The 26493-nt window shown below is 51.3% G+C and overlaps 16 protein-coding genes across 16 annotated transcripts; 6 read left to right on the top strand and 10 right to left on the bottom strand.

Moving 5' to 3' along the window:
- Positions 1-106: 106 nt before the first annotated feature.
- On the bottom strand, positions 107-1881 carry K489DRAFT_362592 (plasma membrane iron permease). Its single transcript, XM_033602663.1, has 4 exons — positions 1577-1881; positions 927-1500; positions 799-869; positions 107-739 (listed from the first exon to the last, which is right to left on the bottom strand). Exons 1-4 carry the CDS (start codon positions 1599-1601, stop codon positions 297-299), a joined length of 1113 nt encoding a protein of 370 aa, XP_033457002.1. The 5' UTR covers positions 1602-1881; the 3' UTR covers positions 107-296.
- A 203-nt stretch (positions 1882-2084) lies between these two features.
- Positions 2085-4641, top strand: K489DRAFT_383521 (multicopper oxidase). The gene is made up of 6 exons (XM_033605623.1): positions 2085-2630; positions 2680-2808; positions 2863-3357; positions 3410-3990; positions 4068-4358; positions 4414-4641. Exons 1-6 carry the CDS (start codon positions 2409-2411, stop codon positions 4523-4525), a joined length of 1830 nt encoding a protein of 609 aa, XP_033457003.1. The 5' UTR covers positions 2085-2408; the 3' UTR covers positions 4526-4641.
- Positions 4482-5791, bottom strand: K489DRAFT_383522 (uncharacterized protein). Its single transcript, XM_033605624.1, has 3 exons — positions 5603-5791; positions 5144-5523; positions 4482-5074 (listed from the first exon to the last, which is right to left on the bottom strand). Exons 1-3 carry the CDS (start codon positions 5668-5670, stop codon positions 4713-4715), a joined length of 810 nt encoding a protein of 269 aa, XP_033457004.1. The 5' UTR covers positions 5671-5791; the 3' UTR covers positions 4482-4712.
- A 361-nt stretch (positions 5792-6152) lies between these two features.
- K489DRAFT_62949 (uncharacterized protein) lies at positions 6153-6913 on the bottom strand. The gene has a single exon (XM_033608776.1). The coding sequence runs from the start codon at positions 6739-6741 to the stop codon at positions 6190-6192; it is 552 nt and encodes a 183-aa protein (XP_033457005.1). The 5' UTR covers positions 6742-6913; the 3' UTR covers positions 6153-6189.
- Positions 6914-7328: 415 nt separating this feature from the next.
- On the bottom strand, positions 7329-8034 carry K489DRAFT_62955 (uncharacterized protein). Its single transcript, XM_033608777.1, has one exon. The coding sequence runs from the start codon at positions 7915-7917 to the stop codon at positions 7399-7401; it is 519 nt and encodes a 172-aa protein (XP_033457006.1). The 5' UTR covers positions 7918-8034; the 3' UTR covers positions 7329-7398.
- Positions 8035-8773: 739 nt separating this feature from the next.
- K489DRAFT_63035 (uncharacterized protein) lies at positions 8774-9610 on the top strand. The gene is made up of 3 exons (XM_033608779.1): positions 8774-8893; positions 9114-9229; positions 9397-9610. Exons 1-3 carry the CDS (start codon positions 8866-8868, stop codon positions 9448-9450), a joined length of 198 nt encoding a protein of 65 aa, XP_033457007.1. The 5' UTR covers positions 8774-8865; the 3' UTR covers positions 9451-9610.
- Positions 9398-12188, bottom strand: K489DRAFT_403975 (uncharacterized protein). Its single transcript, XM_033607104.1, has 3 exons — positions 12091-12188; positions 11165-12026; positions 9398-11096 (listed from the first exon to the last, which is right to left on the bottom strand). The coding sequence occupies exons 1-3, from the start codon at positions 12146-12148 to the stop codon at positions 9770-9772; spliced, it is 2247 nt and encodes a 748-aa protein (XP_033457008.1). The 5' UTR covers positions 12149-12188; the 3' UTR covers positions 9398-9769.
- Positions 12189-12549: 361 nt separating this feature from the next.
- K489DRAFT_383527 (uncharacterized protein) lies at positions 12550-13755 on the top strand. Its single transcript, XM_033605625.1, has 2 exons — positions 12550-12663; positions 12726-13755. Exons 1-2 carry the CDS (start codon positions 12628-12630, stop codon positions 13641-13643), a joined length of 954 nt encoding a protein of 317 aa, XP_033457009.1. The 5' UTR covers positions 12550-12627; the 3' UTR covers positions 13644-13755.
- Positions 13756-13915: 160 nt separating this feature from the next.
- K489DRAFT_344124 (ARF/SAR superfamily) lies at positions 13916-14577 on the bottom strand (the record flags this gene model as incomplete). Its single annotated transcript, XM_033602313.1, has 1 exon — positions 13916-14577. One exon carries the CDS (start codon positions 14575-14577, stop codon positions 13921-13923), a length of 657 nt encoding a protein of 218 aa, XP_033457010.1. The 3' UTR covers positions 13916-13920.
- A 351-nt stretch (positions 14578-14928) lies between these two features.
- Positions 14929-15400, top strand: K489DRAFT_412644 (ribosomal protein S25; the record flags this gene model as incomplete). Its single annotated transcript, XM_033607955.1, has 3 exons — positions 14929-14986; positions 15076-15285; positions 15375-15400. 3 exons carry the CDS (start codon positions 14929-14931, stop codon positions 15398-15400), a joined length of 294 nt encoding a protein of 97 aa, XP_033457011.1.
- Positions 15401-15778: 378 nt separating this feature from the next.
- On the bottom strand, positions 15779-17455 carry K489DRAFT_362611 (L-gulonolactone/D-arabinono-1,4-lactone oxidase; the record flags this gene model as incomplete). Its single annotated transcript, XM_033602664.1, has 1 exon — positions 15779-17455. The coding sequence occupies one exon, from the start codon at positions 17453-17455 to the stop codon at positions 15779-15781; it is 1677 nt and encodes a 558-aa protein (XP_033457012.1).
- Positions 17456-17961: 506 nt separating this feature from the next.
- K489DRAFT_383531 (cytosine deaminase) lies at positions 17962-18691 on the bottom strand. Its single transcript, XM_033605626.1, has 3 exons — positions 18470-18691; positions 18380-18407; positions 17962-18321 (listed from the first exon to the last, which is right to left on the bottom strand). Exons 1-3 carry the CDS (start codon positions 18601-18603, stop codon positions 18046-18048), a joined length of 438 nt encoding a protein of 145 aa, XP_033457013.1. The 5' UTR covers positions 18604-18691; the 3' UTR covers positions 17962-18045.
- Positions 18692-18981: 290 nt separating this feature from the next.
- K489DRAFT_63197 (uncharacterized protein) lies at positions 18982-20019 on the top strand. Its single transcript, XM_033608780.1, has one exon. The coding sequence runs from the start codon at positions 19307-19309 to the stop codon at positions 19886-19888; it is 582 nt and encodes a 193-aa protein (XP_033457014.1). The 5' UTR covers positions 18982-19306; the 3' UTR covers positions 19889-20019.
- A 1524-nt stretch (positions 20020-21543) lies between these two features.
- Positions 21544-22900, top strand: K489DRAFT_63200 (uncharacterized protein). Its single transcript, XM_033608781.1, has one exon. It carries the CDS (start codon positions 21665-21667, stop codon positions 22682-22684), a length of 1020 nt encoding a protein of 339 aa, XP_033457015.1. The 5' UTR covers positions 21544-21664; the 3' UTR covers positions 22685-22900.
- A 536-nt stretch (positions 22901-23436) lies between these two features.
- Positions 23437-23967, bottom strand: K489DRAFT_63202 (uncharacterized protein). Its single transcript, XM_033608782.1, has one exon. It carries the CDS (start codon positions 23869-23871, stop codon positions 23566-23568), a length of 306 nt encoding a protein of 101 aa, XP_033457016.1. The 5' UTR covers positions 23872-23967; the 3' UTR covers positions 23437-23565.
- Positions 23627-26298, bottom strand: K489DRAFT_63262 (GMC oxidoreductase). The gene is made up of 4 exons (XM_033608783.1): positions 26098-26298; positions 25834-26037; positions 24155-25779; positions 23627-24058 (listed from the first exon to the last, which is right to left on the bottom strand). The coding sequence occupies exons 1-4, from the start codon at positions 26154-26156 to the stop codon at positions 23946-23948; spliced, it is 2001 nt and encodes a 666-aa protein (XP_033457017.1). The 5' UTR covers positions 26157-26298; the 3' UTR covers positions 23627-23945.
- Between the last annotated feature and the right edge of the window lie 195 nt (positions 26299-26493).

Genomic DNA, 26493 nt, shown 5'->3' on the forward strand with positions numbered 1-26493 from the left:
GAGATGATTGAACGAGGAACTATGTCATTGACATGCTGTATATCTCTCGCCTTCACCCAACGGCTACTCCCGCACAGAATTCGAGAAGCCTTACCTGATAATCTGTAACTGAAGTATATACCTAGATAATTTGGATTTGGAGAGGTCGCAATCTTGTGATCTGATTTCGAAATCATATGATTATGGGAATATGATTACTCGCATCGTGTTCTAGCAAACGAGGGTTCATGGGAGCGCAACAGTACATTTCCTCGTAGCGTCGTCGCAGTCATCACACGATCGTAGCTTCCCATAATCTAATCATGAATCTCACCGATGGGAGCCGAGCGAACCTCCACCGCTTCCTTCTTTTCCACGGAGAGATTTTCCTGTGATAGTTGACTTGGCGAATCACTATCCGACCTTTTCTCGTCTGCTTCGAATTTCTTGCTCTTCATCAATGGCCAGTGCCCTCGCACTTCGTGGTAGCGGAGGGCAAGCACTGATATGATGACAGCAATCCAGTAAGCGTTGTATGCGATCACGGAGCCGTATGTGGCAGAGTTTTGCCAACCAAGAATAGCGTTGAAGATACCCCATCCGCCGCCGCCATCAATCTCCGGATTGCAGCAGTTGACGTGCCAGACGCTTTGTCGGATGTTGTACGAGCCAGGGCCAGAGCCGACTCCATCAGCATCCCCACCAATGATTTTGTTCCAGTCGTTCACTTCAAACGCCCAGACAGCTTTCGAGAGGAGGCCTAGAGTGGTGTGTTAGCAGCGCCCTTGAAGGCCGTACAAGTTCTGCAGCAAGGCTCACCGGCAGCCACGAGGTAGAGAAAGCACGTCGAGATGATCAAGAAGATCTGTAGCTTGGGACCGCTCCCGAACCTACGACGCGGTCAGCATCTCGATCACTATTTTCGAGTCTCGTTTCTGCTTGCTCACTTGTAGATCATGTATCCAATGGCGAGACCAGCACCAATTCCACAGATGACCGCCAATGGAAAGGAAGTTGCTGGAAGGCCAAGACCGACTCCTCCAATGAATAGCATGGCTTCCAATCCTTCACGCAGAACTGTGATGAATGGCAGTATGAACAGGCAGTATTTCTCTGCCCAGCGCTTAACTCGAGCGCCAACGGTCATTTTGTCGCCCGTAGGTCTCTTTTCGAGCGCTTTAGCAACCTTTACTCTCCATTTGTCTTGCAGCTTGTTGACTCGCAAAAGACCGATCCCGACCACGGAAATGATCAGCGAAGCAATGATTCCAAAAATGCCTTCCCACAAGTATTCGGCATTGGCGAAAACATCCTGGTTCAACGCGTAGAATGCTCCGATCATGCCACCTCCAATGCAGAGACAGATGAAAATGCCGGCAGCCACTCCACCCCAGATCTGCCAAAGTAATCTCCTGTAGACAGCTTTGTCTGCTTCACCGCCGATGGTCTTCTTCAAGAATGCCAGCAGTATCGAAACGATGATAGCACACTCGATGCATTCTCGGAAGCAGATGAAAAACACTGGGTCGTTGTGTTAGCGAGGTGTGAAGGCATTCATGGACGCGTGTGATCACGGCCGCGTCTTGATATAACCTACCCGGAACCGCAAACACGTTGACCATGGCTGCGATTGAGTCGTAGAGTGCTCACCAGGAGCGGTTACGAATTCTACAATTTGGATAGAAATGTTCGAGTCGCCGAGGTGGAATAGAAAGTAAATTGAGATATCAATCGAATCTGATAATCTCGAGGGATATCCGAGCACGAGGGACGATCGGACCCTCCATAACCAACGACCACGGCACGATGGGCTCGTTCAGATTGTGTGGCTCTTCCGGGAAGGCGGCACTCCGTCAGTAGTTCATATCATGTCCCATGTATCCATGCAAAACCCCACACCTGTATCTGATTTTTCCGTCTCACAACTCGTGAGGCGATAAGCTAGTATCGATGAAGCATAGATTGGTGCATTGAAAGCTGACTTCTTTCGCCGGGCGCCGTGCTATCGCTTCCACTTCGGGACTAATGAACGCCTTGGCTCGAGGCTAGATCTCCTTGTCCCTCACCTCACTTGCTCCGCTGCAGGACTTGAACCGAGCGTAGCAGCCACAACATCTCTAACGAGCCGGATAGATGGATAAGATAAATGTCACTGGTAAATCCTGGTTGACCATGCCTTCGCGCTCCACCATCATCCCGCCCTCGCCGCCCTCGGGCATCGAATTGCATTGCACCTTCACGCCACGCCCGGAGATCGTCCGATCACGATGCTCGACCATTTCAAACTATTACCAATTGTCTGATCTTGCGATAATCTAATCAATCTTCTGCATCGTACCAAGAAGCTACACTCAACAGTATTCCTCGGCCGGTTTATTTGATCTTGCAGGTATTTCCTGAGCGACGCCGTGCGCATACAGAAAAACAGAATGGCAGGCCGTGGAATGGACGTCCTACTTCGGACGGTGCTCATTTGCTCGGTATGGCAAGGACTTGCTTCAGCGGCGACCTACGATCTCAATGTATCATGGCTCCGACGCAATCCCGATGGCATGGCTGATCGGTCGGTCATTGGCATCAATGGCCAATGGCCAATCCCAGTCCTCAACTTCACTATGGGTGAGAATGTCATCGTGAATCTACACAATCAGGTCCGTCAGCCGATATGTTGCTGTAAGTGCGACACTGACGAAATCTCAGCTCGGCAATCAAAGCACCAGTCTGCACTTTCACGGGCTGTACCAGAATGGCACCAATGCCATGGATGGACCAGTTGGCGTTACTCAGTGTGATGTCCCACCCGGATCAAGTTTTACATACAACTTCACTGTAGGTCGAAGAGTCACCATGCGAGAGATTGGAAACTTTCATTGATAGCATCAGATTGATCAACCTGGCACATACTGGTATCACTCTCACAGCCGTGGTCAATACCCAGACGGCCTGCGAGGACAATTCGTAGTCCACGATCCCAAAAATCCATTCCGAGGACAATTTGATGAGGAGATTTCCTTGACCTTGTCAGATTGGTACCACGACCAAATGCCTGGCTTGTTGGACCAATTTGCCAGCTATAAAAACCCTACAGGTGCCGAACCTGTTCCGAAATCCGCGCTATTGAACGACACGCAGGACCTTCAAGTCAACGTCCAGCCTCGCAAGACATACTTTTTGCGGATCACCAATGTCGGCGCCTTCGCAAGTCAATACTTTTGGATCGAGGGCCACAACATGACGATTATCGAAGTCGATGGTGTATACACCGAGCCAGCATCGGCCAACATGATTTACCTGACCGCTGCGATGCGTTATGGTGTACTGGTTACGACGAAGAATGACACAGGCGCGAATTTCCCCATGATGGCCAGTATGGACACAGTATGCCTTTATACACCACGGTGGGCAATATTATAAGCTGATCAAATCCCAGGACCTTTTCGACAGCATCCCAGATGGTCTCAACTATAACGTGACAGGTTGGCTTGTTTACGACAAGTCGGCGCCATTACCGCCTGCGGCAGAACTTGATGAGTGGACGGATTACGACGACTTTACGCTGCAAGCGCAGGATGGTATGGCAGTTTACGACAAAGTCGATCATTCCGTTCAGCTCGATCTCTCCATGAACAATCTTGGAGACGGTGCCAACTACGCCTTCTTCAACGACATCAGCTACGTCAGACCAAAAGTGCCGACATTGTACACTGCTATGTCTGTTGGTAGCAACAACACAGATGTCCGCGTCTATGGTAGAGATACCAACTCGTTTGTGCTGGAGAAGGGCGAAATTGTTGAGATCGTCCTGAATAATGACGATGGAGGCAAGCACCCTTTCCACTTGCACGGACATGCCTTCCAGGTTGTTGCCAGAAGTGACGACGATGCTGGTCACTACGATCCTAGCAATCACACCGATTTCCCTGCGATCCCGATGCGCCGCGACACTTTCATGGTCCGACCTAATGGTAATTTCGTAGTGCGATTCAAGGCCGACAATCCCGGCATCTGGCTGTGAGTATTTCTCCTCCCCATGATCTCATGACAACCTGCACATCAAACATTGGCTGACACGCATTTTCTTCCCACAGCTTCCACTGTCATATCGAATGGCATCTCGCCACAGGTCTCATCGCTACCTTCGTCGAGGATCCCACCACCCTCCGCGAAACACAGACGATTCCCCAGCAACATTACGATACCTGCAAAGCTGCCGGTGTGCCGTATCAGGGCAATGCGGCTGGAAACAAGGACAATGTCTTCGATTTGACAGGCGAAAATTTGTCGGTAGCGCCTCTTCCTGCGGGCTTCACGGCTCGAGGTATTGTCGCCCTGGTCTTCAGCTGTATTGCGGCATTCTTGGGAATGGCGGTAATTGCTTGGTGAGTGGTTTCGAACTTCTTTCCGAGGCGCATACAAGCTAATAACACCCAACAGGTATGGATCTGCGCCCTTGACGCCAGCGGAGATTGAGCGTACCAAGCGCTTCGTTGAGGAAGCGAATGCGAACAACGCAGCCCCTCTTCCCGAGAGGAATACTGCTGCCTGAATAGACGAATGCCGATAATGATGATGACATGTTTTGACATATGTATATGAATCTAATGCATCAAAAGTTTGATATTCCGTCGTTGCCGACATGAAATTCAACATATCCTCTTTGCACGATTTTACTAGATCATAAAACAGTCCTTCATTGTTCATTCCTTATCATCACTGTCGTGTGCACATCTCTCTTACTTCCTTCCCCGAGGAGACGCCACAAACGTCTCACCTGTCAACTCCTCAATCCTCTTGACACTCGCCAAAAAGCCAGGGTGATTGGCCAAGCTATCGATGTACGCCGACAGCTTCGGGTACTTGGAGAAATCCATATTGTCGCCCTTCGCCGCGACGAGGGGGTAGCTGAGCAGGATATCGGCGGCCGTGAGCTGAGCCCCAGTCAGGAAGGCGCCGTTGTCGGGAGAGGTCGTGAGTTGCTCGTTCAGAAAGCTGAAGTGCGTGGCGTAATTCTCCGTCAGGTAAGCGTCGTCGACGCGGCCGGTGATGGTGCGGGTGATGGGTTTGATGAAGAAGGGCTGAGGGGCGTTCTTGATTTCTGCAGAATTGCGTATAGCATATTAGCTATGTTCTCTCTGCACATTCCGCAAGCTCTGTCGACACCTACGGTCCATGAACAGCTTCACCATAAGCAGTGACATCAAGCTTCCCTCAGCATAGTGCATAAAGAAGCGGTATCGCGTCCACGACTCCGACTCGAGTCCCACAGTCGGCTCTTGTCCCGCCGCATACTTGGCCGGCGCAAGGTGCTGCGCAAAGTTGTCGGTCAAGTACTCGGAGATGGCGGCCGACTCGGCGAGCACCAATGGCTTCGTCTGGCCGGCGACCTCGACAGTGACCAATGGTGATTTGCCGAGCGGGTGGATGCTCTTGAGCTCAGCGGGGGCGAGCATGTCGGAGCCACGCTTGTAGGTCTTGATCTGGAGATCGATACCCTTGCATTCTTGCAGGAGCCAGAGGATGCGCTGGGAGCGCGATTGTTCGAGCCTGAAGAGTAGGTTGTTGTGTCAGATGTGCTGCTTCGTTCGCGGCGCAACGGCGCGATCAAGGGCAAGCACATTCATACCAGTGAAGGGTGACCTTTGGCAATGCTGCCGCCGGCGCGGCAGTGGTATCTGCAACAGTAGTGGACATTTTTGTCTGTCGGTGATGTGGTAATCAACGTCTGTGTCTCGAATCCTCGCGATGCGCCTTTGCGAGGCCTTTGAACCGCCGCCGTAGCGTCATTTTGCCGAGCCCGTGCTCTCAAGCGTTAATGTTTGATCGCAGAGACGCTATCAAACGCGGACGAGTCGCTAAAGTTTTGTAGACTTCTCCGAGGTTCAGCGTTATTACGCGGGGTTAGCGGCGTTAAGGTGCAGCTCCCAGGTGTTGACCAGTCGCTTGAAATGACATTTTTAAGATGACACATGGTATAAATTTTCAGATCACGCTGCTGCGCATTAAGTATTACACAAGCTTCAGTTCGAAACTCGGAGCGTCAGCGAAGAAGCCAGGCTCCCGATGCCACGGCGCGCATCCGACTCCTTCCTACACCCCCTCTTCGGACAACGGTCGAAGCACAAGGAATCGGAGATAGATGATTTCGAAGCAAAGAAGACTATCGTATGAATCAGGCAGCTCTTGGTCCAGACAGGTTTAAATTGGTCGCTTCTAAGAAAGGCAGACGAGCACGCATCGTCTCTGTGCGTGGACCGCCCAACGGGGCTCTGGATCATTCTCCAGCTTGGATACTTTCAACCCGAAAACGCCCGGCTCGCTCTCGAAATGCCACACTTCCAAACGCTGCAATCCTTCTGTCAATGGATGGAGTCTTCCAGATAGATGAAGGGTGGCTTTAGGGCTTTGTGTAGTGTGCTTGAGAAGTCGAGCCCGTGAGGACACCTGCTTGGGCATGTCTATCTTACGGGCGGCTGCTATGCTGGCCCACGACCATGACCGCAGCGGGCTCGTCTCTCCCTGTCTAAATGGCTTCCAGGGTCCATTCACCGCCCAGATCAATTGCGCTGGTAGTCGACCAGTCCACAATCCAAGAATGTATTCTTCGCCTGTGGACTGAGAGATTATGTCTGCTAAGCCAGATACTGCGGGGAGTCTATCGCGATGATCAGTAAAGTCTCGGATCGAGTACATCAAGATCATGTCGTCCCAGAGAAGTAGCGAATATCGAATCGTTCGAAATCGGTAAGGATCTAACATTTCCATACCGAAAGTGTTAGTAAAAAGATCGTCTTTGACGTCGTCCGCCGTCCCATTCTAGGCATTCTGGTGCTCAGAACACGACCAAAAAAAGCCCTTGGCTCGACCAATAAAGTATCCTGAGCGAAAGCAACTCCTCCTAGAATGTTCAGCGACGGCTAACACACGGGCTTTCGGCCTTTGCCTCCGCGAGTTGTTGGGGAGCTGAGTAAGGAAGTAGGCCGTCAAGCGCACATTTCCAAGGTTTGAGCAAATACCCCCCTTTCAAGGAAGGGTGCAGGAAGTCATCCGACGCAGAGTCTGCAGACGCAATACTCAGGGTTAAATATGCGTTGCCGTACGTGTGTCTAATGCTTTTCAGCGGCCTTGCTCCACTCGACGCTGCTGGGACCTTGTTCAATGCAAAATGCATCGACCCACAGGTAAAGAATGCCCAACTTTTGACAAACTTGTATCGCATGTTGCACGGTCAACGAAGGGAATCTGATTTAATTCCACTCTTGAGTCTTGCTTCGTTGTCTTGAGTCAGTGTCAATATGTGCTTGTCATGTCCTCCCCAGCAATAGCTTAGAGCGACATATGCGACGCCGTGCAGTGTAGAGCTATCAACGAGTGGTACAAGCTGCGATATATCTTCTCTGAAATGGAAAGGTCGATCCGGAGCTATTTGAGAAGATCTGAGGCCAGAGCAAAGTTTGCGATCCTTGTGACATGACTGCAATCTTTCCAGAACCCATTGCACCTCATCTCCTGGCCTTGGTCCCATAAGTACCAAGAATTTCTCATCGGTGCTTTCATTTCAGGATTGAATATCCGAAAATAATGTATCTCGGCCACCTTGACGACACCTGGTTTTATACGCGATTGAGATATTGTGATGAGAGATGTGGCAAATTCTGGCGATTCACATTCCTGGATGCGACGTAGCATTGCTGGCGGCGCGCTGCCATTCAACAAGGCCAGGGACCAACATGGATATAGTTGACAGCCATCGTGGACACTTTGCTGCAGAGCTTGGAAGTCGGCATGCAGCAGGACTTCGACCGCGCTCTGCGCTTTGCCCGGCTGCTTCTTGAGAAACAAGAAATGAGGTGCACAGACTCTCACATAGTCATGACACGACCCACATCTTCCGCGTGCTATGTCCAGACGAATGCTGTTTCGGAACCCGAAGCCGTCCATCCTTCTTAATGCTGATCCTCATAATATCAAAATCTTGTGCGAGATGGCGCACGCTATTGATCTTGTAAAGTCACGCGAGGTTTCTAACCTAGACTGACTTTGAAAAACAGGGGTGCGAGTCTGCTTCACCTCGCAAGTGTGGTCGAAGTGTTATGGACATTTCACGAAGTGCGCTCGGAGGTCCATGTTGGGGTGCCCTACCAGAGTACGGAGTAGTCCCGCGATCCACATCATTTACAGCATTACGAAGTCAAGCCAGATCGCCAATGAGGTTCGTATATGGAAGTGGCTCAAACATAACCATATGCATCCACTCGGCTCCGCGCGGTAGCAATGATATGCATCTTCAATAAGTTTTACGTTCGCAACCCAATCATACTGCGAGGGAAACTGTTCCATGTAAGCATTTACACTCAAATCATGCGAAAATGCAATCATGACGTTCATCGCTTCGGTGCGATGTTGTGAGCTGCGTTGGGCGCCTGGCCAAGCGAGCGCTAGAAATCACAGTCGCTCATCGGTCGATCGTTTCATCGAGTAACCCTGCATCACCTGAATGTTGAGTCGCGACGGTATACTGCCGCTCGATGAAGGCCAGTAAATGCCAGATTTGATAATGAATGTTGTACGTCTGTTTTCCCAAAAGAGCACCCTGCGTGGTCTGAAGCTCAGCCGGAAGTGGTCAATGCGCTTCGAGCTTCGCGCCAAGACATTTCCGCAACGCCAGCCGGCGATGACATCCAACGACTTCAGGTCCAGGTAGGCACTGGTCTCGCTGCTCTTCGGTCAACAACACCTCTCTTCTGCTCGTCAACGCAAGGTCACAGTCATCATGCGTCCCACATTCCCTCGCCTTGGCGGCGACAAGCCGAGTACGACTATCTAGCGCCCGCACGTTTACTTAGAGGACCAATGACTGACGCGAATCTCTAATCTGCAGCCGTCCACATGGATCCGGCCTTGGTCAAATATGCCAGTAAGTGTACAGCCAGATATGAACGGAGCAAGATATAGGATTTCCGGTGGAAGACATGGGAGGAAGGAAAGGCGCATAGGAGTGAGCGTGGACATGGAAGACTCGGGCAGACATAGGATCGCGCGTTGAGGCGTGGGACCAGGAAAGAGAATGGGGAGAGACGGATTTCATGCGACGACAAGGTTCTGGAGGAATGTTTGCTGACGGCCACTCTCACTAGACATGTACACCAAGCGACACGAGTTCTTCCGCTGGACTCCTCGAACTGCCTGGCTCTCTTTTGTTTACATCATCGCCATTCCTTCCGCCACATTATATCTCTTCCAGTCACATGAGGTATGTCAATCATGGCCGCAACTTCTGAGCATATTGGAAATGCGTCCCGGGGCGAAGAGAAGGAAGTAGACCGACATCCAAGCTCGAAAGGCTGTGATGGGCTGCAGACACAGAGTGGGCACTGATCGGGTCTTTATGATGTATAGCTGACATATTACCGTCTGCAGGGGAAATACTCACTACGCGGAAAGCTGAAGGGCGATGTCATTGCTGAATTTTAGAGGCTGAGACGTGCGATTTGGGAGGATAGGCGCGTGACGGTAGTCCGCTTGCGATGATACAATGGATTATTGCGCCAGAAGGGCCTGTATAAACATTACGGATCATTGACAATACTGCAATTACTCTCTCTAAAGGACTTTTCCTTCAGATTTTCTGTCCAAACGACCCAAACGGAGGGATTTCTTATCTCAATTGCCTGAATGTCGCTCGGCCGCGGCGACATGGACGCTGCCAATCGTTTCAAGCCCAGGAAATAAGAAGCCTCATTTTCGACGAAGAGCATAAATACCGTGTTTCGGGTTACAGTCTAACTCTAATCTAACTTGGCATATCTGGGTATAATCCATCGGCACTCCAATCCATCCACCCATCAAGTTCCGCACCCGTAGCAGTCATGAAAGGATTCTGCATCGCGGAGTTCAAATCCAACTCGAGCAGCCATGACATGTCCTCCTGCTGAGGAGGCGGGGCCGGCGCAGCAGGCGCATACATGGGCGGAAGCGGTGCGGATATTCCGCCGCCTGCTAGATCAAGCTGCATCGTGTTCAGACCTGATGGCGAGATCGGCATGGGCGTAGCTTGTGGAACAACTGGCGCTTGTCGTGGCGGACGCCGACCGATATGGACTTTGCCCAGCATGGGAATTTGAATCGCTAGCCTCTCTGTCGGCGCAACAGTAGGGTCGTCGAGGAGCGAGTGCAGTGAGCGTAAAGCCACAGCAGCATCGCGTGCGAACTCGCCGCCGAGTTCATTCGCGTCGCCTTCCAGACCACCTAGCATTTGCAATGCCAAGTCAAGCATTTCTTGAACCTCGTTGATTTGTACCGCATTTGATTCGGATTTCTCCATCGCGCGCATGTTTTGGTATCGCGCCAGCAGGAGCACTGTAGCGCAGGTGAAGACTTGCATGTGCATGAGGCGGGCTACGAAAAAGCCCTTAGGTAGTTGTGCGCGTAGGCTTGGGTGGCGGCGGGCGACGTTTTTGCACGCTTCAATACACGTGTTGCGGCTGTAAGCGTACGTGGCGGTGCTCGACCAGGCATGGTCATTGCCGACCGCGTCGGCCTCATCGTCGTCACTGTCGTTCAGGGCGAAATGGAGGTGCACACGGACCGTGACGTAGTAAAGGAAGAATTGTGCAATGAGAGTGGGGAAATGCCATTTGGCTTCATCCGAGAAGCTGTTCCACCATTGTTTAGGAGTCCTTGCGATCAAGACGCGTAACTTGCGATCGGCGGCTAACACTTTGTCGTAGATCTCGGCAGGTGTCAGACCAGAGGCAAAGTCTTCATCGATGTCTTGCACACGAGTCGCAACAGAGGCTACCTCAAAGGCGAAGGCTTGGGGGTTAATGTCTCCGTTGGGCTCAAGGAGAGATCGTGGAGGCAATCGAAAGTTTGATGTCGCTGCAGGAAGGTTGAACATCATTGAGGCCATGCGATCGGACGCACAAAGTGACTCCAGGATTGACAGCTTTTTTCTTTGATCCAGGGTCACAGAATGAGAACTCGTCGGATCTGCCAAGGCCAATCGTTGTTGCTGCAGAAGTTGTGATGTCACACGCGGAAGACTGACAAGCTCTGCCAATGCCACGAGGCTGCGCAGTGAGAGTAAAGTCTCTCGAATCTCGCCACGCGCAAGCAGTCTAGGCGATTGGATTGTCAGTGCTGGCGCTAAGCGTTGTCGGGAGTCCTATTCGTTCTGCAGACTTACAAGTGATTATACACTATTGTCGTTTCAAACCCATCCAATGTTGGTGCGATCTTGTTGTACGCCACAACGGTGGTGCGAACTGTACGAACCACTGTATTGACGAATCGAGGGATGCTTCCCACGCTCTCGAGAATGCTGCCTGGACTTAATGCTGGCAACTGTCGTATCATCATTGCGAGGACCAACAGAAATGCAGCAATGCCCGTAGGATCAGCAGCAGCATGCATATAGTCGTCATATTCCTCATGTATAGCTTCTGGCTTGTTCATCACAGACATTACAGGGAAGAAGACGGTGTAGAAGTGCAAAGAGCCTGCTCCCTGCGTGGCAATCGTGTGAACATCGGACCGCGACGGTATCAATCGCTGCAACTTCTTCCTCGCTTGAGAAAGATACCGTGATGAGCTAGAGCGAACCTCGTTTGCGAGACCCTCTATGCCTTGAGGAATTTGGGTGTCACGCTGAGTATTATCACTTAGATCGATGAGCGCATTATCGAACAGCAGTCGCATATGAGTTGGAGGGGCCGCGCCTCCGGGAAGTATACCTGTCGCAGCATTTGCTAACAGCTCAATGGCATCATCAGGATCTTGATGGGCATCATCGTCACCAGAAGATTCGGTCTCATCATCTGCTGCTGACTGTACCGGCTTGCTTGATTGTCCGACTCGGGCGCTGATGATTGCAATTTGCTGTTCTAACCGATACAGACGATCATTTGACGGCGGATCGCGCGATACTTGGCCACTACGTCGTCGATGCACGTGAGTTTGTGGAATACATTGTCGGTTCCTCTCGCGACAAGCTTGACAGACGTTGTCGCTTGGCTGAGTGAATATGCAGCGAGTCTTGCGCTGACGGCCTAACCTCCGAGATCAGTTCGGAACGTCCAAACGGTACCTACCACGTGTCGCACGCGCACATACACTCGGTGCAACTTCGGGTGCCCTTTCGGATTTTCTTCAGCGTTGTCTCCGACATCATCGGGTATCACCGATGCGTGATTGAGAGATCTTCGCCGTGTTCGGCCATGGATGATTCTACGGACGAACTGTGCCGCTGACGCCGGAGAAAGCCACTGTCCGCTGTCCGACACTGCTTACTATATGTGTGGGCTAACCGGAAAGGGTAGATTTAGAGAGGCCGAGCCTTTCTTAGCGTCAGCGTCGACGATTTTGTGCGATGCTTCGTCCGAAACACCGTGGGTATGATGATGATCGCCTCCAGGACAGTGCCATCTACGTAGCGTCGTAGTCTAGCATCATAGCTCAACATCTAGATATGTCAGCGTGTTTTTGTCAGTATGTTTTATACATATATCGGGTGGGCCGTCGTAAATAAATTCTCAATGTCAACGATCACAGCCACAAATTCACTGCCTTGTACACGGAGCGTCGCCGGTGCATTCCAGAGCACCTACCAGACCCAGGATAGCCTCTGAACAAGAGAGTACCATACACAACATGCTTCTCCCACGAGCAAGCAGTGCACCGTCAGGAGTAAGTAGCCCGTTACAATGCTTTGAGACATTGTGAATGAATTCTGATCCCTGGTTGTACAGCCTCCGTATGCATCTCAAATGGCAGTATTAGGGGGTCGCCCCGACATTACAACCGACATTCCCATCAGTGCCGTCTTTATTGCGCTCTACCTCACCTGCGCTATCACAAACATCGCCGCCATTTTCATACCCAACAAGAAAGCCGGCCACAAATTCCTGATTTCGATAGCCTTCACCGGCTTCTGCATGGCGCGAGTCCTTACTAATGCATTGCGCATCGCTTGGGCCACGGAGCTTGACAACGTTTCGCTGGGAATCGCGGCAATGATCTTCACCAATCTCGGAGTCATTGCACTCTATGTCATCAACCTAATCTTCGCGCAACGCATCCTTCGGGCGCAACGACCAAGGCTCGGCTGGAATCCAATCTTGCGCGTGACCTTCAAAGCTCTGTACGCCAGTATCGCCGTGTGTGTGGTACTGCTCCTCACCTTCACGGTCTTGTCCTTTTACACTCTCGACCAGAGTCTGCTCCTCGCAGCAAGAGATATTCAGCTCGCGGTTAGCACATATTTGCTCGTCATCTGCGTGCTTCCATACGTGATGCTCGCGGCAGTGTTTCTGACACCTGCGACTTCGGAGGTTGAGGAATTCGGCCACGGTAGCATGGGTGTCAAGGTCATGAAGCTGTTGGCATTGACCACGCTGATGGTGCTCGAGCAAGGATACAAGGTCGGCACGGCCTGGGTGCTGACGCCGCATTCCCGCAATGATCCACCATGGTACGACGGGAAGGCGTACTTTTACGCTCTTGGATTTATGCTTGAGATCATGTACCTGATCATTGTCCTTGTCGGAAGAGCAGACCGAAGATTCCACGTCCCCAATGGAAGCAGTCAGCGGAAAACTTATGTGGTGGAGCCGAGCAAGGAGCTGGAGTCGAGTCATTCGGATACTGAAGATGATGGTCGAGTATGATGATGGATTGAGGCGCATTTTTGAGAGTTTGCATGATAGACGATACCCCAATTATGACCAGCATGCAGAAGTATTAAATTCCGAGTAACTTTTTCAAATGGCAACCGGGCTCCCTTGTTGTGCAGGTCGTTGCTTGAGTCCCGCGACTCCAAGGCGAAGACACGGAAAATGCCACTAAGCTCTCCAAGCCTCTGCGACGAGACGGGGCGCGGTCCTCATAACGTCTCCTGTGTAAGTGCGACCCTTGCGTCATGCATTGTAAAGCTTATAGTCGGACTCATCGCATGACCGGCGGGCGAGATTCTTTGTTCCACTTCACGCGGCTGCAGATCCATTCAACCGCTTCTTTGACACCGGTACCAGTGAGCGCGCTGAGCGGCAAGACTCTGCTGTCACGAACATTCTGACCCTTTTCTCCCTCGAAGACTCTGCGCACCAGGCCCTCCTTTATGCGTACAACCTCGACACAATCTTCGCGATCCTGTTTATTGGCAAGAACGAGCACAGGGACACCCTCGGTATCCTCGTTCTGTAGAACATCCTCCAGGACCAATTTGCATTCGCCAAGTCGACCTTCGTCGTCGTCATCTCCCCTCTTGCTCAGACTTTCGATATCGCCATCGCCGACGTCGGAACTGTCGATTACGAAGACAATGGCGTGGCAGCTGCTGTAGTAGGATTGCCATAGGCCACGAAGAGAGTGTTGTCCACCGACATCCCAGATCCGGAGGTAGAGTTCTGGTAGATCAATTACACTGACATTTTGGCCGACGGTGGGAACGGTTCGCAGGTTGGGGTGATGGTCTTTACTGTAGATGCTCTTGATCTGTTCGAGGAGTGTCGTCTTGCCAGCATTGTCTAAGCCGAGCAGGAGAATGGAGTATTCCTGCTTGCTAGTCGCTTGCATGTAAATCGATTTACACAAGTGATACATTTTGACTAAATGAACGAGAGGCTTGTCATGGGAATATGAGTATTTTATTCAGCATTGTTCTACGATACTGTATGCACAGCAGTCGCATGATGAAGAGGCACAGCTTCGACTTGTTCTTGCGCACCCATGTTCAGAGTCCGCCAGATATGCAATCTTGCCCTATGTCTTCTTGGGCCCGATGTGACCTTTGGCCAAATATCGTGGTGTCGACTTCATGTCACAAGTTGAGGTTCACCTCTCGCGCTCGGCCGCACCCGAACTTGATGTCTTGGCGCACGCTGTAAATCCTCAAGCCCGCACTTCTGCAGCCAGCGTTGCGTTCGACATTTCCAAATCACATATATCGCAATCATGGCGCCCGCAGCAACTGGAGCCAAGAAGCAGAAGAAGAAGTGGTCCAAGGGCAAGGGTACGTTGGGATGAATACACCACTGCGCGAGAATCGCCGCCGCGCGAATTTGGGGGACAATCAGTTAACATTCCATTTCCGTCTCATAGTCAAGGACAAGGCCCAGCACGCTGTCATCCTCGACAAGGCCATCAACGACAAGCTCCAGAAGGATGTCCAGTCCTACCGTCTGGTCACAGTCGCCGTCCTGGTCGACAGACTGAAGATCAACGGCTCATTAGCACGGAGGGCTCTCGCGGATCTGGAGGAGCGGGGTGTGATCAAGCAAGTCATTTCGCACAGCGCTTGCAAGGTGTACAGTGAGTACCCACTCTTCTCGCCTCTGGCGAAGCAACCGTCGGAATTTGGACCCAAAATCACAGCGTGCTGACGTACTTTCTTACCACAGCTCGCGAAATCGGTGGCGCCGAGTAGAGCAGTCGACTTGTGTCTCTCAAATTGAACGAATTCTGCATGGCATCGGGTACCCTTTCACCTCGGGGCCTGTGATGGAAACACGGCGTACGGAATGATTTTGCTTTCGAGGAGGATTATTGGGCTGTGGCGATGTATCGGCGATAGTTCTACAAAGACAGTTCCTTGAGCACGCTGCCTGAGTCGGTGTGGATGAATTCAAAAGGAAATACCAAAAAGAGCATTGTCGTGCCCCAGACGTCTATGATGTGTTGACATGTGGGAATATCTGCATTGCGAATCGCAGCGACACGCAGCAACACACGGTGCTCAAAGTCGAAAACGCTCCCGGAAATCCATTTTCGCTATGTGATCTTCATGCATGTTTATTTTTCGCAATTAATTCCTTGCCGTCAACACGCTGTCATCATCATCGTCATCGTACTCCGAGCCCGTGTAGAGCATGCTCTTCTCCGCCTCTGACGCATGCATCAGATCGAAACTCGACGCATTCGAGCTCGCACTCGGGCTCTCCGATCTCAACTCCCTCGCACTGAAATGCGTCGGCGTATCACTTCCAGAAATTACCTCTCCCGCCCAGAATTGCCCGCCGTTTGACGCTTTCTGGCGCGAGATTTCGCGCTCAGCATTGGTCAAACCCTCACCCAATCCAAGATTTCTCCGGTGCCATTCACCCAGGAACATTCCCTCAGGGTCAGCCTCGTTGCGGACTTTCGTCCATTGCGCAAGGCCGTCGCCAAGCATGTCCTTGAGATCATTGTGGTTGGTGTACGAGAAATTCTTGGCGTAGTGAGGTTTGCCTCCAAGTTCCTTCATGAGCCATTCGAAGGCTTCGTAGTAGCGGGCGGTACATGGAGGATCTTGGAGGTATGCTCGGTAAAGGGTTGCGTTGAGATACAAAGTCGGCTCGTCGGCGACGGAGTTGTCGAGGAAGGGTCGTGGATGCTCGCCTCGCCTGGATGTGTCTGAAACGCGGACCTCGACGGGACAGTGGACCCAGAGGTTCTTGGCGCTGAAGGGAATGTCGCCGCCGCCAGGCTCGCGGTGGAGCCATGCTGATAGTCGATTGATTGCTTCGGGACCTTTCCTGAGCGGAATTGCCCACTCATTTACAAATTGCGAGTAGAGACAGTCCATCAGTAAACCTTCCTGGAGAGGCTGCACGGCAGACGTGCTGTAATGCGTCTTGAAGCCGTACTGCATGCCGAAAATGAACCATTCGACTGTCGGTAAGATCCACGGGATGAGGTTCGACAGGTAAAGTAAATTGTGGTAGGTGTGGAATCCCAACTTGCCACCATACCAGGACGTTGGTGCTTTTCGAAGAGGCTTATCGGTTTTTTCTGCCGACCACAGAATGCCACGTTTGGTATATGGCATCCACCAGACTCGTGTGTATTCTCGCTTGGTCCATAGATCAGTCTCCCATCGTGAGAGAATCTCACTGAGAGGGAGAAGCTGTTGTGTCCATTCGATGTTGCAAGCATCGACCATCTCGAACTCCACTTCTGCCACGATGCCGACACCACCAAGAGACACAAGACCGGCGCGAAACAGGTCCTCATTCTGATCTTTCGAACAACGGATCGCCTGACCATTAGATAGCACGATCCTGAGAGAGCGAACGCTGTCCGACAGCAGCCCATGCCTCAGCGAACTACCATGCGTCGCCGTCGCAATTGCACCAGCAATCGACTGGTCGTTGATGCTACCCAGGTTTCGCATGGTAAGACCATGCTTGTTCGCTGCCGCATTCAGGTCTTTTAGGCGTATTCCAGCCTGCACAAACAGTGTCTTCTTTTGTGTGTCCACTTTGAGGACCTGGTTGTAGTAATCCAGATTGACCATCCACGATGACGTGCATGTCAAATCGCTGGGGGAGTGGCCACTTCCCACGACGACAATCCGCTTGCGACTTCGACGAGCGATCGCAACAATCTTTTGGACCTCTTCAAGAGTATGTGGTTGTATGTAAAGCTCTGGCCGGCTGAGAAATGTCTTGGCCCAGGTGTGGTGCGTATGCCCGTCAGTCGCGCGAAATGGAACAGCGTCCATGGTGGCGATGTCTAGAATCTCGTCTTTCGCCATCTCGTCGTCGCTCACTGGAACAGTTCGCTTTGCAGATTTGCCGAAGATCTAGAGGCTCACTTGTCTAGAGTGATGGCTACCGGTGAAGTGGTCGTTCTTCGTAGGCGATCGAATCAAGCAAGTCTGTGAGTTAATTATGGTATCATGTTCGCGAGGAAAGTTATCAGCAACACAAGTCAGCACTGTGAGCACGCCCGTCGAGCTCGTGACAGGTAATCCCAGAAAGAAAAGGCTGCATAGTCGTTTCGCGACTTTACGGCGCGTAAAGATCTCGGTTTCTCGCCCGAGGTCGGCATCTGATCGCTTGTCTCAAGCGTCGCGCGCCAATCACGAAATGTGCTGTAGCTGCGAAGTTTATTCTAGGAAAAGGCAGCGTCATGGACGATTCCGTGGTGGGGTCGAAGGATCATAGGTAGGTTTCATCACGACACTCAGCACATACAGTACTGGAACTTCGTTCCGATGGTCATCAAGGTTCAAACAATTTGCATTGAAAGAGAAATACTTTACTGTCGTTGATCATTGTCTTTGCTCATCATCGACAACATGCCTCAAGATCAAAATTCCCAATGCTCCGGATACTTCTCGATGAATTCATTCAGGAGACCGACACACTTTTGATCGTTCAATACGACTACTTCCATGCCGTGACTGCGAAGGAATTCCTCTCTGCCGCTCATGTGCGAGTTCTCGGCAATGACGACCTTCTTGATGCCGAAGAGCACCATCGCACCGGCGCACATGGGACAGGGTGATAAGGTCGTGTACAATGTCGCGCCTTTCCAGTCGCTGTTGCGGAGGTGCCGGGCACTGTCGAATGCTGCGGTTTCGCCCTGGAGAGAGAGGTGTCAATTGCCATGAATGTTGTCATCTGTTGCTTCATGAACCTACGTGGAGAATTGGGCTTCCATTCTGGACTCTACAACGCCTACTTGGTCAGCATGGCTTCCCCGAACGTATGCTTTTATAATGATCATTGACCTCAAATTCCGACCACGACCCAGGATTTTGCCATCCGAACCGACAATGGCGCTGCCGACGGGAATACCACCTTCCGCGAGACCGGCTTCAGCTTCTTCGAACGCAATTCGAGCGCCCTCGTCGTTTACAGACATAATGGCAAAGCAGGTGTTCCGGCCGCAACCAATTCAGTAATCGATTTTGATGGATTTGGCGATGTGATCAGCAATGCAATGGAAGTAACTCCTTCTTTTATGCTAGACAACGGCGCCTTCGAGCCTCTGGGTCTAGGTGTGTGAATTGGTTGACGTTGGCCAAGCTATCAGCTGACAAATGGATTCAGTGCGCCCTATTCAGACCAACCTTCGGATTCGTTGAAAACGATAGTGGGTAGCGATCCGTCAGCAGAATTCCCAAAACCGTGGGGTACAAAACAGCCACGACAGATTTATATGATATTCACCACCTGTGGTACATCTGTGGAAGTGCCAATGTGTTTGACTTCCAAGGTTCATGATGACATTGACATCCACAGCCCGAGAGATAAAGAATTAGGGTTTGGGAGGATCATCTCCATGGAGCCGAGGTTAGTGTACAGCCACCTGAAGCCTCAAAGTATTGCGAGCACCTGAGCATTTATCCAGTCGCCGTGTGATGATTCACACTGGACGCAAATCCGGAAGACCACTTCACGATCATCCTAGATGGAATAGCCAAGCTGTCTGCTTGAGAATGTCTCGAGAGCTTGTGAAGCAATGAAGCAATGAAGCGTATGACCTTCGACCTCTCTCATAGTCCGAACAACAAAATACACCACACACGTCCTCAGTATCCGGCCTGTGGTGTACAATCTTCACCATGTTCGACGCTTTTCCAAGGCTGCCTCTAGAGCTTCGAATTCGCATATGGGAATCGGCTGTATTTCCACGGATGGTATACCTTCCTCAGTTGACGAAACAGATGCTTAGCACACATTTACGTGTACAGCCTACAACATCGTGGCCGCCAGTTATGCTTGTTTGCCACGAGTCTCGACAGTATGCAAATTACCAGCAGTTCCACATATCTGGGCCCGAATCGCGTCCCACATGGATCAATCTGGCAGCCGATATGGTGTGCATCGCGTGGTACGACTTCCTCGAAGACCCTTTCCCCCAACATCGATCACAAATTCAGCGACTTCAAATCGACCTCAACATCGATGACTATTCTCCCTTATACTTCAGAAGAATCTGCCACCAAATCATGAGCTATCCTAATCTCACCGACCTGCGATTCATCGTATCCGAACCCCTGATATTTTGGGGATTGTTCTTCAAGGATCGTGACTGGTATGCCTGTGCTGCAGAAAACATCAGTCTCGTTTGCCCCGTATCTGGCCTCGTCCTCACTGGCGATCAACTTGACATGTCCGTGGAATGGCGACGGAAGCGTTCGTAGGGGACGACAGGAGATTACGGTATGGCTAGAACATGGAAGTCACTATACGCACACCTGCATCATTGGGTGGAGACCTCATGTGGAGGTGTGGTAGCCCGCCCGTTAATGGGCAACTGGCACCTGCCAGCAAGATGATTAGGGTTTCAAAGGAACGCTGACCCTATCAAGCCTAGTGCACAGTCATGAGACGATCTGGAGGCAAGGCCAAGCTGCGCAGAACGACACTTTGAGCACCTGGACACTCACAAAGCAAATCACTGCCATGTTTGACCTGTTCCCAAGATTGCCAGCGGAGCTTCGCATTCGCGTCTGGGAGTTGGCTGCATTTCCACGCCTGGTCCACTTACCTCTTGACCAAAGTCAGACACCTGAGTCGCGTTCACCGAGAGGATATGTGCAAAGCCCAACTCCATGCCCGTCAATCTTGCATGTTTGCCGAGAGTCCCGACAGCACGCACGGTATCAACGCGCCTTTCTCTATGGCGCGGACATCCAGTACATCTGGCTCAACTTCGACGTCGACGTGGTCTCTGTCTCGTTTGATGACTTCATCAACGATACGCTGAAGCACTTCCGATCTCAAATCCGCCGGTTCCGGGTGGCCGTCGACTACGATAGCTCCTACGATATTTTCTGCTACTATGCATATGACCTACTGCAGGATCACACCAGGCTCAATGAACTACACATATTCGTCACAGACGCAAGTTTGCACATCTGGTTGACAGTTTTCGAGAATCGGAACCTGGGTAGTTTCCCTGCAGAGCGCGTCCGCTACATTTGTCCTTCCACAGGCCTGGTATTTACCGGCCAGCAGCTGATCATGTCTGAGGACTGGCAGCTCTGGCATTCGTGGGGAAACGGCATGGGATTACGAGAGGACCAGACCGTAGCGTCAGCTATTGCAGAGATGGAAGACGGGGACTGCATGCAGTTGAGAGAGATGCATCAAGTTGGTTGATTCCATCTGCCTGCTACTGCATGAATCATCAGCAGTTCGTACTCCTGTTCGAGGGCCTAATTCACAGTATTACCTTTGTCGGCTTAGCGTGAATACTAACCATCGATGGATTTTCCCATCACCTCCACGGCTTGAAGTCCCAATGGCCTTGCGACCGAATGAGGTGGGCGAAACCTTCAAGCTTGTCGGGTTCACATATGTCAACGGCATCATGCATCAGGAGCTGCTACAACATTCGAACCTCAAACTTCCAGAGCGGGATTTCGTCTTGACATAAACGGCGTCTTCGACAACCATCTCAATGTCAGCGTTCACGAGACCTGACAAACTGAATTCGCCGCCCATATGACATGGTAGCTGAGGGCCTACATTCACAAGTCATCTTCACTGGCCAGCGGATCCTTGCAGCCACAGACTTACGATTCCGATATGCAAGACACCGATGTTGCTCAGATTTAGCAGACGACATCGCCCCAGCTAGAGAAAGATTCGAAAACTCTCGACCAGATCAGAGAATTGCAGCAACTTGAAACCTGATCTCGGAAGCCTCCACTGCAAAGCGCGAGCGCAGTGCCACCGTGTGGCAACTCCGTTGATGACTAATTATGCGAATCCGATGAGTAATCATCATTCAACGGGCTCCGCTGCTTCAACGTGCCATCGCCCAACGATTGCAGCACAATTTGACGAGTAATAAGAATAATTCTTGTAAACATATTTCGTGGAGGGTAGTGCTGTTATTCATGTGTGGACAGTAGACACACGAGAAGATATTCTTCCCTCAACTTGAGGTGTCGATCAACCTTTCTCATCAAATGGCACCGTCCAAAGAACATCCAGATTTGGGCGCCAACTCCCGAGGTTCCAAGGTTCCAAGGTTCTCAGATATGTTAGGGTTGGAACGACATATGGCGCATTCCCGTATGGCGCGTTTCAGCGAACGGCGGCGGCGACACAACTGCCCGAGTGCGCACATGCTCCGCGAAGAAAGTTCCGTCGAGGATGTTCTTCTGAGGTTGTTGGCGGCGCAACGTTGTCCTATATCTTGGCTAGAATCTCCGATCCGCACCACGATGTTCGAACCATTTTCCAGGCTACCAACAGAGCTTCGCATTCACATCTGGGAGCTGACAGTCTTCCCACGCCTTGTCCATATCGCCACGCGGACTTCACCCGGAAACCCGCCCGCCGTCGAGGTGATTTGTGTCAAGTCGAACACTGCCTGTCCAGCAGTCATGCAAGCATGCCGTGAGTCCCGCAATAATGCAAGATATCAGAAGGCTTTCACATACGGCTCAGAGCCGAGGTATATCTGGATCAATTTCGAATATGACATGATTAATTGTCACTGGGATGAATTTGATCGGTATTCGTTCAGAGACCATCGGGCAGACGTCCGACGTTTACGGGTAATTACGACGGACGAAGCATCCCTCTGGTTATATTCCCTGCAGTCCGAGGATGCGAGGAGGAATTCCAGGAGGGGAATCAACAATCTTATTCACAAAGATCTGCCATCAATTCAAGAAGTACACATTTTCGATGCCGGAAGACGTCTGAAGGCCATTATATATAGTTCCGCGTCTTGGGTTGATTTCACCGTTCCGGTCGGGAGCATCAAATCAAAGGGTCTGGATACAGGAATCATAGTCATCGATGCCAAGTTTTACAGAAATCAAGAAGAACCGGCCAAAGACTTTCCATCGCTAGATAGCGACGGTAACGAGGATGGAGGGAAAGACGTAGAAAGGACGATTCGTGATATGACTCCACCATCGGAAAGACATTTGGTGCGACTACGCGTTGGCGAGTCTATCTCTGGTATTTGGTCTTGAACATTTAACGATCGGCGATGGTGTTCCACAGACCTCTTAACCATACCTAGATGCTTTTGCCGCAGATGAATGTTCAGCTATGCAGGTACCCTTGCTGTAGGAGATGGGTGGTTGCCTAATGTTACGAAATGCTGTCCCCGCGAAGGCGCGATCAAGTACAGGCAAGAGCGAGCGGAGATGTCACCTCGCCTCAAACCTACCACTCTGCTGACATCGTTGAGCTATCTACGACCGATATGCAAACACTCCGAGAACGCTAAGTCATCCTTTCAAGGTCGGCAGTATCTCATCAACATTCGCGTCACAATGTTCCACTCGTTTGCCCAACTGCCCGCAGAGCTTCGCCTCTACATTTCGCCTCGACTTGTGCCGATAATCACAGGGCTACACACTCCGCCGTCGACAGAAGAATTGGGCCCCCGACACGAAGAATGATTCATATACACAGCGTTGTGCCGATTTCATCGATACTGCACGCCTGTCGAGAATCGCGTCATTGGGCCAAATATCAGCGAGAATTTGAATCCGGTCCGAATGCGAGGTACAACTGGATCAAATTCGAATACGACATGATCTCCTGTTCGTGGGGATGCGAATTGGACGAGAACGAGCCCAAGGATTGAGAATTATGGAGTGCTCAGGATCTATCGCAGATTCGGCGTATCAGGCCATTTTTCTTACATCGGTGAAGGCCCATTTCTTCATGAACTACCGATAGTGAGGAAAATTCGGGTTTTCTTCACGGATGGGACCATGGAATGGTTCTTTTATTTGCTTTGGGAGGATTCTTGGTCAGTTTGGACCAAGTCGAGGAAGACAGGCATCATTTTATACGATCCATTGACACGCAACGCAACGGTAGATGAATGGCTTCAGGAACACTACGAATAGCCGTGCAGTGCCTGGCGTACAAATGGTACGACCGAAGCGGACTTTGCCTGGTGCCGTAAACACCGTGGAAAGCTCAAAGGCAATTTTGAAGAGCTCATATCGCTTTCAGAAAGACATGTCACACGTTTGAGGTTGGCCGTAGAGGGAAGTTTTATTCCAGAGCTTAATACCGATGGCTCGCAAGAGTGATTCCGAGGCGCGTTGAGAAATGTCAAAAAATGACCGCGTTTATAACCCAGCTTACTTTGTTTCATCATTGAATCTTCAAACAAGCGAAAGCGAACCACGTCTTTCATGCCTCATCAGTTGATTTTATCATTCCTCCATTCATCAAATATGTTGGACATTATCCAGCGACAATCAAAAGTGTTCACATGTGCGTACGACGGAGAACACCAGCCGGCAGCTTCGTCTTTAATTGGCTGAGTATGACATCTGCAGCTTTTTCTGCGACAAGGTAAGTCGACGCGGCTGTGAAAGTTCCTGTTCAAGAGAGAAAGCTGTCAGCTAAGGATATTGCAAGATCTCTATGGAGGCTGAAGCACTCGTTCAGTCCGAGGGGACGTGAAGATAACTTACCAGGGATTCTCGGATACACCGATGCGTCCACCACTCGCAGGCCATTCACCTTGCGCACCCTGAAACTCGAATCCAACACCGCCATGGGGTCACCATCAGCTCCAATTGCGCACGTGCTGGAGCAGTGGTGTCCCCAAGCTGTGTTCTTGATAAAATCCTCAACATTGGCATCCGGCCCGGGCAAAAGTTCGGTGAAGGGAGTGGACTGTTTCGCGAACGCATCCCTCGCCACGCCGATCGCCTCCGCAATTTGCGCGACGTCCTTCTCCCAACCCTTACTTCCGGCATCGAAATAGTTGAACTGAATTTCAGGGGTGTCCAAGGGATCGGCTGAGCGCAGCGTCACACTGCCTGCGGTGTTCCTCGGGTGAGACTTCAAAATCGCCCAGGACCAATAGTTGTGCTTTTGTGTCGCGTTGTAGTCGTACCCGGGGAAATATCCCCGGAAATTGATCGGCCCACCGAAGGCCAGCGCGCCGTAGTTGGCGTCGGCGGCGACCGCGTCTGAGTTCTTGAGGAACATGCCCGCCGCAAACCCGCTGCTGGCGTAGGCCCCTCGATCGCCGCCGGGTCCGGCAGAGAGCCATTTCTGATAGCAGGGATCGGTTTCGGGGGCTGTCGGCTTGCCATTGGAGTCAAAGGCGAGAGTGCAACCATCGAGGGTGGAGAAGTCCTCGTCAGTCGAGCCCTGGACGACGACCTCGTAGTGGTCTTGGAGGTTAGTTCCGACACCGGGGAGATCGGCGATGACGGAGATGTTGAACTTCTTAAGTTCCGCAGCTGGGCCAATACCAGAGAGCTTGAGGATTTGAGGACTGTTGTAGGATCCACCGGCGATGATGACTTCTCGGCTTGCACGTGCAGAGCCTGGCTTGCCCTTGTTCGCGCTCTTTTTTGCTCGAGGATCGGCACGATAGAGAGCCTGGCCGTCAAGGAAATTGACCCCATAGGCTGTTGGCAATGCTCCCTTGACGGCCGGGCTGTTGAAGTTGACTTTCGTCACGAAACAATTGGTGCGAATATCGAGGGGATATTTCTTGCTTCCATCAGAGTTTGTGGCAGTAGCAACAGAGACGATGAACTCGCGAGCACCATTACGCGCACCTTTGTAAGTGGCAATCGGAATCTGGTAAATGGCCTGTGTTTGGTCTCGCTGGGTGCCTTGCGCATTGGCATCTCCTTGGAGCAGCGAAACAAAATTCGAGTTGGTATCAGGGCCCAGAGCATTCACCCCGCCGAACAGCATTCCAAGAAGCTTGTGGTCACCGAAAGCTAAGGACATATTAGCCTTCTCAACACTAAGCCAACCATCGTATCCGTGACCAGTGGAATTGTCCGGGTTGTAGCGATTCTGTTCGAGTCTAGTCCAGTAGTTGCGCATGTTGTCCGGGCGCCATGACTTATCGCTGGTAAGATCGGCTATGTACTGAAAGTCGCTCTCGTCTGGGTAGATCGTGATAAGAGCGTTATGAGCCGTACATCCGCCAAGCGTCGCGGTGCGAGGATACAGGACTCCTTTAATAGTTGCACCCGAAGGGGGATTCAAACCAGTATACGTCGATCCATCTGGGAGGTCGTAGGTCAACTTGTAATCCAACTTCTGGCGAGCCTCGTCGGAATAGTGACTATTGTTGGTGAGTAAGGTTCACGAAGTAAGATCACACACTGCATAAACGTACTTGACGAAAAAGTCCCAGGCCAGAGCAGGATCTTGCGTGGACTTCGCTTCATACGCTGGCACCTGGTAATTTGGATTTGATCCTTGATCGTTTCCGGCTTCGATTAAAAGAGTCTTGTGGCCGGCCAAAGCAAGACGAGCGGCCAAAGGGCCTCCGCCAGCTCCGGAGCCAACGACGATGTACTCATAATTCAAGGTCGTGGTGCTGTCGACTCTGCATCACTGATCAGAAACTTATAACTCGAAATGTAAGCATGATGCCTACTCGGTATTTGCCCTGACGGCGGCCAGTAGACCTGCAAAGATAGTGAAGACGCGAAGCATGATGATGGCTCAACTCTTTCGACCAACGAATGATGGAAGAAAATATAATTCAGCCGACAAACTCGTGGTGACGAACCACGTTTTATCATTCTGCTATTCAAGCGCGCTAACAACATACCTCCTCCTTTGCACAAGATGGGAAGTGCTGTCCTGATCTGCGGCAAGCTTTTCGATTCACTTCAGCGTAAGGAGTGAGACTTGACAAGGGTTCATGGTGTGGTATCGAGCACGGCGGTCCGTCGATAATAGTCTCAGTGACCTTTCAAAGGACCCCTGTCTTGCCATTCAGCTATGTTGCAATGGTTGTGGCGCTACGTGTATGCTCTCGATGAGCCCA

This window comes from Dissoconium aciculare, assembly GCF_010015565.1.
Source record: "Dissoconium aciculare CBS 342.82 unplaced genomic scaffold K489scaffold_12, whole genome shotgun sequence".
Lineage (NCBI taxonomy): Eukaryota > Fungi > Ascomycota > Dothideomycetes > Mycosphaerellales > Dissoconiaceae > Dissoconium > Dissoconium aciculare.

Coding starts and splice junctions, on each gene's coding strand:
- K489DRAFT_362592 (XM_033602663.1), bottom strand. CDS start 1,601: ATGGTCAACGTGTTTGCGGTTCCGG. Junction 1,501..1,576: donor CAACGTGTTTGCGGTTCCGG/GTAGGTTATATC, acceptor ACAACGACCCAG/TGTTTTTCATCTGCTTCCGA. Junction 870..926: donor ATTGGATACATGATCTACAA/GTGAGCAAGCAG, acceptor ACCGCGTCGTAG/GTTCGGGAGCGGTCCCAAGC.
- K489DRAFT_383521 (XM_033605623.1), top strand. CDS start 2,409: ATGGCAGGCCGTGGAATGGACGTCCTACTTCGGACGGTGCTCATTTGC. Junction 3,358..3,409: donor TGATGGCCAGTATGGACACA/GTATGCCTTTAT, acceptor ATCAAATCCCAG/GACCTTTTCGACAGCATCCC. Junction 4,359..4,413: donor GGAATGGCGGTAATTGCTTG/GTGAGTGGTTTC, acceptor AACACCCAACAG/GTATGGATCTGCGCCCTTGA.
- K489DRAFT_383522 (XM_033605624.1), bottom strand. CDS start 5,670: ATGTCCACTACTGTTGCAGATACCACTGCCGCGCCGGCGGCAGCATTG. Junction 5,524..5,602: donor CCAAAGGTCACCCTTCACTG/GTATGAATGTGC, acceptor CCTACTCTTCAG/GCTCGAACAATCGCGCTCCC. Junction 5,075..5,143: donor GGTGAAGCTGTTCATGGACC/GTAGGTGTCGAC, acceptor GCAATTCTGCAG/AAATCAAGAACGCCCCTCAG.
- K489DRAFT_62949 (XM_033608776.1), bottom strand. CDS start 6,741: ATGGAAATGTTAGATCCTTACCGATTTCGAACGATTCGATATTCGCTA.
- K489DRAFT_62955 (XM_033608777.1), bottom strand. CDS start 7,917: ATGGACGGCTTCGGGTTCCGAAACAGCATTCGTCTGGACATAGCACGC.
- K489DRAFT_63035 (XM_033608779.1), top strand. CDS start 8,866: ATGGATCCGGCCTTGGTCAAATATGCCA. Junction 8,894..9,113: donor GGCCTTGGTCAAATATGCCA/GTAAGTGTACAG, acceptor CACTCTCACTAG/ACATGTACACCAAGCGACAC. Junction 9,230..9,396: donor ATCTCTTCCAGTCACATGAG/GTATGTCAATCA, acceptor TACCGTCTGCAG/GGGAAATACTCACTACGCGG.
- K489DRAFT_403975 (XM_033607104.1), bottom strand. CDS start 12,148: ATGATGTCGGAGACAACGCTGAAGAAAATCCGAAAGGGCACCCGAAGT. Junction 12,027..12,090: donor CACCCGAAGTTGCACCGAGT/GTATGTGCGCGT, acceptor CTCGGAGGTTAG/GCCGTCAGCGCAAGACTCGC. Junction 11,097..11,164: donor ACAATAGTGTATAATCACTT/GTAAGTCTGCAG, acceptor CCAATCGCCTAG/ACTGCTTGCGCGTGGCGAGA.
- K489DRAFT_383527 (XM_033605625.1), top strand. CDS start 12,628: ATGCTTCTCCCACGAGCAAGCAGTGCACCGTCAGGA. Junction 12,664..12,725: donor CAAGCAGTGCACCGTCAGGA/GTAAGTAGCCCG, acceptor CTGGTTGTACAG/CCTCCGTATGCATCTCAAAT.
- K489DRAFT_383531 (XM_033605626.1), bottom strand. CDS start 18,603: ATGTCTGTAAACGACGAGGGCGCTCGAATTGCGTTCGAAGAAGCTGAA. Junction 18,408..18,469: donor GGTCGTGGTCGGAATTTGAG/GTCAATGATCAT, acceptor TAGGCGTTGTAG/AGTCCAGAATGGAAGCCCAA. Junction 18,322..18,379: donor ATGGAAGCCCAATTCTCCAC/GTAGGTTCATGA, acceptor CTCTCTCTCCAG/GGCGAAACCGCAGCATTCGA.
- K489DRAFT_63197 (XM_033608780.1), top strand. CDS start 19,307: ATGTTCGACGCTTTTCCAAGGCTGCCTCTAGAGCTTCGAATTCGCATA.
- K489DRAFT_63200 (XM_033608781.1), top strand. CDS start 21,665: ATGGCACCGTCCAAAGAACATCCAGATTTGGGCGCCAACTCCCGAGGT.
- K489DRAFT_63202 (XM_033608782.1), bottom strand. CDS start 23,871: ATGAAAGACGTGGTTCGCTTTCGCTTGTTTGAAGATTCAATGATGAAA.
- K489DRAFT_63262 (XM_033608783.1), bottom strand. CDS start 26,156: ATGCTTCGCGTCTTCACTATCTTTGCAGGTCTACTGGCCGCCGTCAGG. Junction 26,038..26,097: donor GCCGTCAGGGCAAATACCGA/GTAGGCATCATG, acceptor CAGAGTCGACAG/CACCACGACCTTGAATTATG. Junction 25,780..25,833: donor GCCTGGGACTTTTTCGTCAA/GTACGTTTATGC, acceptor CACCAACAATAG/TCACTATTCCGACGAGGCTC.